The following is a 12,500-nucleotide window of genomic DNA, read 5'->3' as shown; positions in this document are numbered from 1 at the left end:
TTTAAAAAATAAGTTGAAATAATGCAAACTGATGACTTAAACGCATAGAATACGATTAAAGGAGTAGTTCACCAAAAAATGAAAATTTAGCCCATGATATACTCTCCCTCACGTCATCCTAGGTGTGTGTATGATATTATTCACTCAGACGAATACAGTCAGAGTTATATTAATAAACAAGCTGACGCTTCCAAGCTTGATCTCGTAAATCATGAGCTGATTTTCATTTTAAAGTGAACGACTCCTCTAAGAGCCTCAGATAGTTACAGTAGATAGTTACGGTAGATAGTTACGGTAGATAGTTACGGTAGATAGTTACGGTAGATAGTTACAGTAGATAGTTACAGTAGATAGTTACGGTAGATAGTTACAGATGATAGTTACAGTAGATAGTTACAGTAGATACTTACAGTAGATAGTTACAGTAGACAGTTACGGTAGACAGTTACGGTAGACAGTTACGGTAGATAGTTACAGATAGTTACGTAGTTACATAGATAGTTACGGTAGATAGTTACAGTAGATAGTTACAATAGATAGTTACAATAGATAGTTACAATAGATAGTTACAATAGATAGTTACAGTAGATAGTTACAGTAGATAGTTACAGTATAGTTACAGTAGATAGTTACAGTAGATAGTTACAGTAGATAGTTACAGTAGATAGTTACAGTAGATAGTTACAGTAGATAGTTACAGTATAGTTACAGTAGATAGTTACAGTAGATAGTTACGGTAGACAGTTATAGATAGTTACGTAGATACTTATGGTAGATAGTTACAGATTGTTACAGTAGATAGTTACAGATTGTTACAGTAGATAGTTACAGTGGATAGTTACAGATAGTTACGGTAGACAGTTACGGTAGATAGTTACGGTAGATAGTTACAGATAGTTACATAGATAGTTACGGTAGATAGTTACAGATAGTTACGTAGATAGTTACGGTAGATAGTTACAGATAGTTACGGTAGATAATTAGTAACGGTAGATAGTTACAGTAGATATTTACAGTAGACAGGTACGGTAGATAGTTACAGATAGTTACATAGATAGTTACGGTAGATAGTTACAGATAGTTACGTAGATAGTTACGGTAGATAGTTACGGTAGATAGTTACAGATAGTTACGGTAGATAATTAGTAACGGTAGATAGTTACAGTAGATATTTACAGTAGACAGGTACGGTAGATAGTTACAGATAGTTACGTAGTTACGGTAGATAGTTACAGATAGTTACTGTAGATAGTTACAGAAGACAGTTACAGATAGTTACGGTAGATAGTTACAGATAGTTACGTAGTTACGGTAGATAGTTACAGATAGTTACAGATAGTTACGTAGTTACGGTAGATAGTTACTGTAGATAGTTACAGATAGTTACTGTAGATAGTTACAGTAGATAGTTACAGATAGTTACGGTAGATAGTTACAGTAGATAGTTACAGATAGTTACAGTAGATAGTTATGGTAGATAGTTACAGTAAATAGTTACAGATAGTTACGTAGATAGTTACGGTAGATAGTTACAGATAGTTAGTTACGGTAGATAGTTACAGTAGATAGTTACAGATAGTTACAGTAGATAGTTATGGTAGATAGTTACAGTAAATAGTTACAGATAGTTACGTAGATAGTTACGGTAAATAGTTACAGATAGTTATGTTGATAGTTACAGATAGTTACAGATAGTTACGTAGTTACGGTAGATAGTTACTGTATATAGTTACAGTAGATAGTTACGGTACATAGTTACAGATAGTTACGGTAGATAGTTAGTTACGGTAGATAGTTACAGTAGATATTTACAGTAGACAGTTATGGTAGATAGTTTTTGCTAACTATGCAATAGTTTTTGCAACTATTTTGCTAATAGTTGTTAGAAGAAGCATTAGAACAACAGGAGAGAACATCAGTCTGTGAGTGTTTACTTTCTCATTTGATTTTACCGCGGCTCTTCGTTACTGTGTTTACCCTGGTAAAAACGCGTGTGTGTTTGTGTTTAGTGTCGTGACTGAGTTTCGCTGGCTAAATAGTTGGGCGTGGCCAAAGCCAATTAAAGTACTTATTCTAGGCATTTGCTAATAGTTGTTAGAAGAAGCATTAGAACAACAGGAGAGAACATCAGTCTGTGAGTGTTTACTTTCTCATCTGATTTTAGCGCGGCTCTTCGTTACTGTTTACCCTGGTAAAAAAAACGCGTGTGTGTTTGTGTTTAGTGTCGTGACTGAGTTTCGCTGGCTAAATAGTTGGGCGTGGCCTGCTGTATTAGACGTGTATATAAATGGTTAGTGCACCGCGGCACCGGTCGCGGCTGCCCTCGTGTGAAGCCCTCATCGTGTGAAGACCAAAGAGTGTAAAGACCAGCGACTCTACCTGTGCGACTCCACCGAGCAAGGACACCGACAAGGCACTTGAGTATTAAATTCTTCTTGTTTATCTATTGTTGTTTCCTTTCACTTCTACAACTTTTCGTCGGATCTTTCTGTTTGTGAGCTCCTTTACACTATGTGTTTTCAAATCCCTACTAATACTAACATACGTAAATCAAATGTCACACGTCGGAGGCGGTACAATCCTAACAATCTCCGTACCCGACCGGTGTCTTCTAATACTTTATTCTCTTTTCCTATTGGTCTCTGGAACTGCCAGTCCGCTGTTAAAAAAGCTGATTCCATTACATCTTTTTCAAGTCATTCAGGTCTCAGTCTATTGGCCCTGACTGAGACCTGGATCAGACCAGAGGACACTGTCACACCTGCTGCCCTCTCCACTAACTACATTTTCTCACACACCCCCCCGTCTGACCGGAAGGGGTGGTGGTACTGGTCTGCTCATCTCAAATGACTGGAAATTTGATCTTTTACCACCTCTATTTGACAACAGCTCATTTGAATCACATTCAATTACCATCACTAGTCCTATTAAAATCCACTTTGTAGTTGTATATCGTCCCCCAGGTCAACTTGGCAGTTTCTTAGAGGAGCTTGATGTGCTACTCTCATCCTTCCCTGAAGATGGTACTCCTCTTGTAATTCTTGGAGACTTCAACATCCACCTAGAAAACCTCAGGCTGCCGATTTCCACACCCTGCTTGCATCATTTGACCTCAAACGAGTATCTACTGTGGCTACTCACAAATCAGGTAACCAATTGGACCTTATCTACACACGCTACTGCTCTACGGACAATACACTGGTCACTCCACTGCACACCTCAGATCACTTCCTCCTCACTCTCAACCTCAACCTGCCTCAGAACACAACACACACTCCTCCACAGGTCACCTTTCGACGGAACCTACGCTCACTTTCACCCTCTCACCTATCCTCTTTGGTCTCATCCACACTTTCTCCACCTGATCAGCTCTCAACACTAGATACTAACAGTGCAACTGATACTCTTTTCTCCACTTTAACATCCTGCTTGGACAACTTCTGTCCCCTTTCCTCCAGGCCAGCCCGCGCCACACCCTCTGCCCCCTGGTTATCTGATATTCTCCGCGAACATCGTACTAAACTCAGGGGTGCAGAGAGGAAGTGGCGCAAATCGAAAGATCCGAAAGACCTGGGTCTTTATCAATTCCTCTCTTCCTTCTCTGCTAATATCTCTACTGCTAAAATTGCTTACTATCAAAACAAAATTTTCAATTCTTCTGACTCTCGCATGCTTTTCAAAACCTTCTCCTCTCTTCTTAACCCTCCTCCTCCTCCTCCTTCATCAACCCTAACAGCTGACGATTTTGCCACATTCTTCATAGAAAAAACAACCACCATCAGCGGCCAATTTACCAATCCACAAACTGACACACACATTTTACCAACAAACGCACACATTCTACCCTCCTTCTCTCTACTTTCAGAGGCGGAAGTCTCTAAACTCCTCCTTTCCAATCGCCCTACTACCTGTCCGCTTGATCCTATACCCACTAATCTACTTCAAGCCATTTCTTCCTCAGTTGTACCCATACTCACGCACATCATAAACACCTCTCTTCACACTGGTACTTTTCCCACAGCTTTTAAGCAGGCTCGAGTAACCCCACTGCTTAAGAAACCCAATCTAAATCCAGCACATCTAACAAGTTACAGACCGGTAGGGCTGGGCGATAAATCGATTTTATCGATTAACTCGAATGTGTAGTTTACGCCGATTTTTTTTAATGAAAATCGGTTTTCTCTTTAACAACCGCCGACGCTCCCATCTGGGCTCCCGTAGTTCCGACCGGGCTCAGCGCTTGCCATGATAGAGATACACAAACAACATGGCAAATGAGCAAGACCGCGGCAGCAGAAGCACACCCGCCGAAAACATTTACAAGCTGAATCTGCAGGGCCGCCAACTCTCACGAGTTCACTGTGAGAGACGCAATTCTGTCACTATTTGTGAAAACGCTCTCACGCCACACATCCATTTTCGCACGCAGAGAAAAATCGCGAAGCAAAGAGGACACTGACACCGACAGATAAGACAGAGCAGGTTACTATCGATATGAAACAGATTCTCAGCTCTCAGATTCTGTCAGTTTTATTACAAAATTCAAACAATAAACACCGTTTTGGCGCTTGTAAATGTGACGTGAGAGAACGCTGGCAGATCTCAGTTCAAGCGGCACGTGAACCAAACATCTGTTACTTTTTACTACCAACTTACCGAGATGAAATAAAATCGATCGATCAGTGTTTTTCAACCGCGGAAAGATGTCCATAAAACAGCTGGAGAACAACATATGTCACGTAACGTTACATTTACCTCAGGATGCCTTTTAATGACTCATAGCACGCATGTTAGTTAGACGCATTATAAAATAAAAAACGCATTATATTTAATTTGAGTTGGGTTTAACCTTTAATAATACCAGCTGACAGGGCTTTCTGTATGTTTACAGCATTAGGTGATTTTTTTTTTTTTTAAATTTGGGAGAACAATTAACACATAAACATTAATCTACTGTACCTATTTATCCAAAGGAATTTATATTGAATCAAGATCAGAATCAAATCACAAGAATTGAATTGAAATTGTGAAATTTGTGTTAAGCAATAATAACAACAGTAGCATACCAGTAAACTTAATAAAATTATGTTTAGTTACCAAATAATTTGACAATCACAATACACTTATTGTGATGCAAGTTTTTTGTTTTTTTACACATCCCCCCAATCCCAATCCACCCATTTTATTTTACGTTAAATTTTCATTGTTTTCAAAGACAGGGCCTGTCCTCTTGTCTTTTTGGCTTGTTGTTTCTGATTGCACTTTAATCAAGATCAAATCCCAGAAGGGAATATTAAAACAAAATAAAGATAAAAAATGGTTTTGAACAATTTCTTTGTCATCTGCAGATTGATTTTAAGTAGGGAGAGAAAAAAATCGATTTAAATCGTAAATCGGATTTTTTGTGAAAAAATCAGGGATTTTTTTTTAGGCCATATCGCCCAGCCCTACAGACCGGTATCTCTTCTTCCATTTGTCGCGAAAACACTAGAACGAGTTGTTTTCAACCAGATCTCCTCCTTTCTTACACAGAACAACCTCTTGGACAACAATCAGTCTGGTTTCAAGAGCGGACACTCAACTGAGACTGCCCTGCTCTCAGTAATTGAAGCTCTGAGACTGGCAAGAGCAGCTTCCAAATCCTCAGTCCTCATCCTGCTGGATCTGTCTGCTGCTTTTGACACAGTTAACCACCAGATCCTCCTATCAATCCTAAAGATGAAGGGCATCTCGGGAACTGCACTCCAGTGGTTCGAGTCTTACCTCTCAGGTAAGTCCTTTAGGGTCTCATGGAGAGGTGTGGCATCTAAGACCCAACATCTAGCTACTGGGGTGCCTCAGGGCTCAGTGCTTGGACCACTCCTCTTCTCCATCCTCATGACATCACTAGGATCTGTGATTCAGAAACATGGCTTTTCCTATTATTACTATGCTGATGACACACAACTCTACCTCTCATTCCAGCCTGACGATCCAACGGTAGCTGCTCGTATCTCAGCCTGCCTAACAGACATTTCTGGCTGGATGAAGGACCACCACCTTCAACTAAACCTTCCGAAGACAGAGCTACTTGTGGTCCCGGCCAACCCAACACTTCATCACAACTTCTCCATTCAGCTAGGCTCGTCATCCATAACGCCATCAAGGTCAGCTAGGAACCTTGGGGTTGTAATTGATGATCAGTTGAAATTCACAGACCACATTGCTAGAACTGCCCGGTCCTGCAGATTTGCCTTGCACAACATTAGGAGGATCAGGCCCTTCCTTACAGAGCATGCTACACAACTCCTTGTCCAAGCACTTGTTTTATCCAGACTGGACTATTGTAATGCTCTCCTGGCCGGTCTTCCAGCTTGCTCTGTCAAACCTCTACAATTGATCCAGAATGCTGCAGCCAGAGTAGTCTTTAATGAGCCAAAGAGAGCACACGTCACTCCTCTCCTCAGTAAATTGCACTGGTTGCCAGTTGCCGCTCGCATAAAATTCAAGGCACTGACGTTTGCCTACAGAACAACCACTGGCACTGCTCCCTCTTACCTAAACTCATTACTTCAGACTTACGTGCCATCCAGAAACTTGCGCTCTGCAAGTGAATGTCGTCTTGTGGTACCATCTCAAAGAGGCACAAAATCTCTTTCTCTGAGCTTTACCATGACTGTTCCCTGTTGGTGGAATGATCTGCCTAACTCAACCAGAGCTTCAGCAGTTTCTTAAAAGTGGCTACTGACTCAGAAGACGTATCTTTTTCGACAGCACTTGATTCAGTAGTACTAACACTTTCTCTTCTCTTCTATAAAAAAAAAAAAAATGCACTAAAGTTAAACTGAGAGGGGTTATAGCACTTGCGTATTGTTGTCCTACTGTTAGTTTAACTGCTTCTATTGTTTCTCATTTGTAAGTCGCTTTGGATAAAAGCGTCTGCTAAATGAATAAATGTAAATGTAAATGTAATAGTTACGGTAGATAGTTAGTTACGGTAGATAGTTAGTTACGGTAGATAGTTACAGTAGATATTTACAGTAGACAGTTATGGTAGATAGTTACAGATAGTTACAGATAGTTACGTTGATAGTTACAGATGGTTACGGTAGATAGTTACAGTAGATAGTTACAGTAGATAGTTACGGTAGATAGTTACGTTAGATAGTTACAGATGGTTACGGTAGATAGTTACGGTAGATAGTTACAGTAGATATTTACAGTAGATATTTACAGTAGACAGTTACGGTAGATAGTTACGGTAGATAGTTACAGTAGATATTTACAGTAGATATTTACAGTAGACAGTTACGGTAGATAGTTACGGTAGATAGTTACAGTAGATATTTACAGTAGGCAGTTATGGTAGATAGTTACAGATAGTTACGTTGATAGTTACAGATAGTTACGTAGATAGTTACGGTAGATAGTTACGTTAGATAGTTACAGATAGTTACAGTAGATAGTTACGGTAGATAGCTACGGTAGATAGTTACGTTAGATAGTTACAGATGGTTACGGTAGATAGTTACAGTAGATAGTTACAGTAGATAGTTACAGTAGATAGTTACAGTAGATAGTTACAGATAGTTATGTAGATAGTTACAGTAGATAGTTACAGTAGATAGTTAAAGTAGATAGTTAAGGTAATTCGACCCAAATCCCAAATTTCACTTGCACTGTGAAATTCCTTACAGTGAAAGTCCAAAGTTTCAATACTGCTCAAAACCATTTGTTATTCATGATTAATATTGCATTGCATATAATGTGTGCTGGTCAATAGTCTAAAATTAAGAAACCCCTAGAAAACAGTAAATAAAAAAATAATAAAAATACTAACATTGTACATTTAGTATAGGCTACTTAATTTATTTTTACAATATCCAAATATGATACTAAATCTCACAGAAAAGGGCTTTTATTTGAGACGTGCTATTTGCATTTGAACATTGCACTTTTAAACAGGACACGCATTAGCTGAATAAACGTTAGCCAATACAAACATATTTATAGAAAATAGTTGACAATGAATAGACAGGAATCCAATAATAGCAAAACAAATCTCTTATTCTAAAATGAATATTAAGTATAAGTTAGACGAATCAGACACATAATGAGGACTGTTAACAGTAAAACGTCCGTCATTTAACAAATTTTAAAAACACGGATGGATAATACAAAATGATTTTTGACATTTTGATAAAAAAACACAACCTAGAACAAAATTTAAACTTAGCCCGTTAATTTGCATTTTACAATTATTTTCTCTCTCTGTGCGCGCGTCAGTGTGGGAGAGCTCGCGCAGCACTGATACAACGGTACTTTTTAATCCATAAGTAACTATAACGTGCTAGTTGTCATACAAAATAGATATGTAACATAATTAGGTACTTTAGTTATTGTTAACATAATAACGTAACACATGCAGGCTACGTTTCTCAACACTGAGAATGAATAAATAAACGCCCGTTTCTCCAGACTCGCGTTTATCAGTAATCCACAAATTACAGAACTTTCATAATCACTAAGCCACAGCGATTGTAATTTTATTTAGATTTATTTTTCAGCATTACTTAAGCATTTTATAATTTGCATGGCTGAGTGATGTTTTCCTCTTTTCTGAGTGATCATGAATGACGGCGTATTTTAAGATAATCCATGCGATTGGGATCACTCCCGTGTGATAATAGAATCGAGATTAAGTTAACTCAATACAATATTTCAACTTTCCACATCCACCCATCCCGTTTACCTTCAGGAGTGAGAAGTACCGTGACTACTGTAGCTACTGTCCTCGCTGATGAACTCAGTCAGACGCGGAAGGGGACTCGCGCGGGATTCTTTATTGCTGTCGATTTTTTGTCTGTGTTTAATGATAGGACTTACGCATCTGTCAATCATCCCAGCTTGCTTTTTGGGGAAAGAACCCAGCGCTATGATCGGTCGAACTCTTCTTCTTTTGCTGTTGCTTGATTTGAGGACTGCGCGTGAACAGAGGCGCATCACCAGGTTTTTGCGTAGTTTAGAGTGACAAATCGTACCAGCATACTTTGAGGTCAAAATGCGTACAGGTTGGCAGGTCTGGTTATGGTAGATATTTAATTTACGGTAGATAGTTACATAGATAGTTACAGTAAATAGTTATGGTGATAGTTTGAGATAGTTGGAGATAGTTACGGTAGATATTTACGGTAGATAGTAACAGTAAATAGTTACGGTGATAGTTTGAGATAGTTGGAGATAGTTACGGTAGATATTTACGGTAGATAGTAACAGTAAATAGTTACGGTGATAGTTGGAGATAGTTACGGTAGATATTTACGGTAGATAGTTACGGTAGATAGTAACAGTAAATAGTTACGGTGATAGTTGGAGATAGTTACGGTAGATATTTACGGTAGATAGTTACGGTAGATAGTTACGGTAGATAGTTACGGTAGATAGTTACTAGAGCCCGACCGATATATCGGCGGGCCGATATTATCGGCCGATTTTAGGCATTTTCCTAACTATCGGTATCGGCATTTATAATGGCCGATAAATTAATATTTTAAAAAATGCGGGTACGTGATTCATGTAAGGGTGGCGCTGCCAATAAAGCACCTAAAAGCTGTCACAAGAACTGGCAAAAATAATGATTATGAATACAACAAATATAGCAAGGAGACATTTTAATTGTTTATTAATAAACAAGTGTTTTCAGTCAGTGTCAGCCAAAGATGAAGTTGACGATGCTGACTCGCGATCTTCAGTGAGCGCGCGCCAGAGAGAAATGCACATTTCATACGATTACATGAGTCTGTCTGTCTTTCGTTTTGAATTGTTCTGTTTAAAAGTAGACATTTCAATATAGATATATTTCAATTCTCAGGTCTATACGCTGAGTTTCGGTTCATGAGACGAGCTCCAGTTCACCCGCAGGCGCCTCCGTGTCGAGATTATCTATCGTCTGCTAAATTTACTTCTTATAAATTAAATCCAGGCAAATGGCTGATGAAACATTGATTAAAATTAAGATACAATTAATACAAAACGAAATTCACTTTGAAACGAAAGGTTTTGTGCTTTCTGTTTGATGTCTATGTGAAAGTTTCAAAGCATTAGTGCCGCTTTCAGAGCGCTCACGTCCGTAGTGCTGAACTGTCGCGTCTGTAACATTGTTTTTTCCTCATAAATGCAAACACGAAAAATAAAATAAAATAAAATGAATATTTTATGTAGCCTGTGGAGACTGAGAGCCAACCCTTCTTCATCCGGTGGGTAGTAGCCTACTTGTGATTTGCGCAGTGTAATTCACAGATCTGCTACAAGCCTCTGTCACGTATTGTGTGAGCTTGTGACTATTGGAAGCGTGCAGCTGAGAAGTCCTGATTATATTGTCTGCTATATTTAGGCCTTCTTCTTATTTATTAAGGCAATTGGTTGATGAAACATTGATTAAAATGCGTGGCGCGAGCGATCTCCGACAGTAAACTGATTCTGCTTTGTCTCGGGTAAACAGCTGTTGCGACGCGAGCAGTAACGGCCGCGTCCGGTGTAGACACAGTGTTAAAGCTCATTCTGCCTGATAACGCTACGTTACAACATCAAGCAATATTCCAAAAATGTATATAATTATAACACTTTATATAGGGCCATTTTGCATTAAGAGTAGCCTAGTTTCACGTTTAGTACATTTTGCTTACTAATTATTTAAAATAGTATAAAAGTACTGTACATATGTAATTAAAAACGTTTTCATTATGATATTATTCATTTTACTGTAGTAAAAAGATCTGAGTTCTTCCTCCACTGGTAGAGATTAGAGGAATTAAGAGTAAAAATAGAAGATAATAAGGTTTTGTCAGTGACACTTTTTATATATTTATTGATACAAGTTATGACTAAATTAAAAGACAAAGTCGTCGTTAGTGAAGATTATGCAACAGTATTTAGAATATAATATAACATGCAATGCAAACTAGTTTGGTTACAGCTCAGCTGTATAATTCTCATTCTATCATTCCCCCTGCCTCCATTACATATCTGTGTCACACAAGTGTTTGATTACCACATTTGAGTGATCATTGCAAAACGTGTTTATAAAATATATTTATTCTGTTTATAGCTACTGTGTAAAGTACCCATCAAAAGTTTGTACACACCAATAGGAAAGTGTCCAAACTTTTGACTGGTATACTGTACTATAATACACATAAATAATATTGCTACTGTATTATAATATACACATAAATAATATCGGCCGATATATCGGTATCGGGCTTTTTTTACTCCCTAATATCGGTATCGGCATCGGCCCCCAAAAATCCATATCGGTCGGCTCTAATAGTTACGGTAGATATTTACGGTAGATATTTACTGTAGATATTTACTGTAGATATTTACAGTAGATATTTACAGTAGATAGTTACGGTAGATAGTTACGGTAGATATTTACGGTAGATATTTACGGTAGATAGTTACAGTAGATAGTTACGGTAGATAGTTACGGTAGATAGTTACGGTAGATAGTTACGGTAGATAGTTACAGTAGATAGTTACAGTAAATAGTTACGGTAGATATTTACCGTAGATATTTACAGTAGATAGTTACGGTAGATAGTTACGGTAGATATTTACGGTAGATAGTTACGGTAGATAGTTACGGTAGATAGTTACAGTAGATAGTTACAGTAGATAGTTACAGTAAATAGTTACAGTAAATAGTTATGGTGATAGTTGGAGATAGTTGGAGATAGTTACAGTAGATATTTACGGTAGATAGTTACGGTAGATAGTTACGGTAGATAGTTACAGTAGATAGTTACAGTAAATAGTTACAGTAAATAGTTATGGTGATAGTTGGAGATGGTTACAGTAGATATTTACGGTAGATAGTTACAGTAGATAGTTACGGTAGATAGTTACAGTAGATAGTTACGGTAGATAGTTACAGTAGATAGTTACGGTAGATAGTTACGGTAGATAGTTACAGTAGATAGTTACAGTAGATAGTTACAGTAGATAGTTACAGTAAATAGTTACAGTAAATAGTTATGGTGATAGTTGGAGATAGTTACAGTAGATATTTACGGTAGATAGTTACAGTAGATAGTTACGGTAGATAGTTACAGTAGATAGTTACGGTAGATAGTTACAGTAGATAGTTACGGTAGATAGTTACGGTAGATAGTTACAGTAGATAGTTACAGTAGATAGTTACAGTAGATAGTTACAGTAAATAGTTACAGTAAATAGTTATGGTGATAGTTGGAGATAGTTACAGTAGATATTTACGGTAGATAGTTACAGTAGGTCGATCTTTAACAGTTTATATGTGTTCGTTAACATTAAATATCCTCATGGCGAAAATGAACTACTGTGAAAATAGTGTTAATGTTAATTAGCTTGTGTATGCAGATCTCTCATGCTCACCGACAGGCTGTTCTGCAGATCTGACTCCTCCCCCTCCACTCCTGAGCCAATCACATCACGGCAGGAGGCGGAGTCCAGGCTGCAGTCCTCCAGTTTATGAGAGAGGA

The 12,500-nt window shown here is 38.1% G+C and overlaps 1 protein-coding gene across 1 annotated transcript in view; it reads right to left on the bottom strand.

Moving 5' to 3' along the window:
- LOC143749350 (uncharacterized) overlaps nucleotides 1–12,500 on the bottom strand; it is a gene marked incomplete at its 3' end in the record, with an annotated part of 15,831 nt that overhangs the window by 2,010 nt on the left and 1,321 nt on the right. The window contains exon 3 of the mRNA XM_077241877.1: nucleotides 12,394–12,500. This exon is cut by the window's right edge and continues 68 nt beyond it. Within this exon, the coding sequence (XP_077097992.1) occupies nucleotides 12,394–12,500 (107 nt within the window). The remainder of the gene's footprint in view (nucleotides 1–12,393) is intronic.

This window comes from Siphateles boraxobius, unplaced genomic scaffold, assembly GCF_051911475.1.
Source record: "Siphateles boraxobius isolate OS27281-9 unplaced genomic scaffold, OSU_SipBor_1 240, whole genome shotgun sequence".
Lineage (NCBI taxonomy): Eukaryota > Metazoa > Chordata > Actinopteri > Cypriniformes > Leuciscidae > Siphateles > Siphateles boraxobius.
The sequence above is the reverse complement of the archived record's forward strand: the minus strand, read 5'-3'. Positions and strand labels throughout refer to the sequence as shown.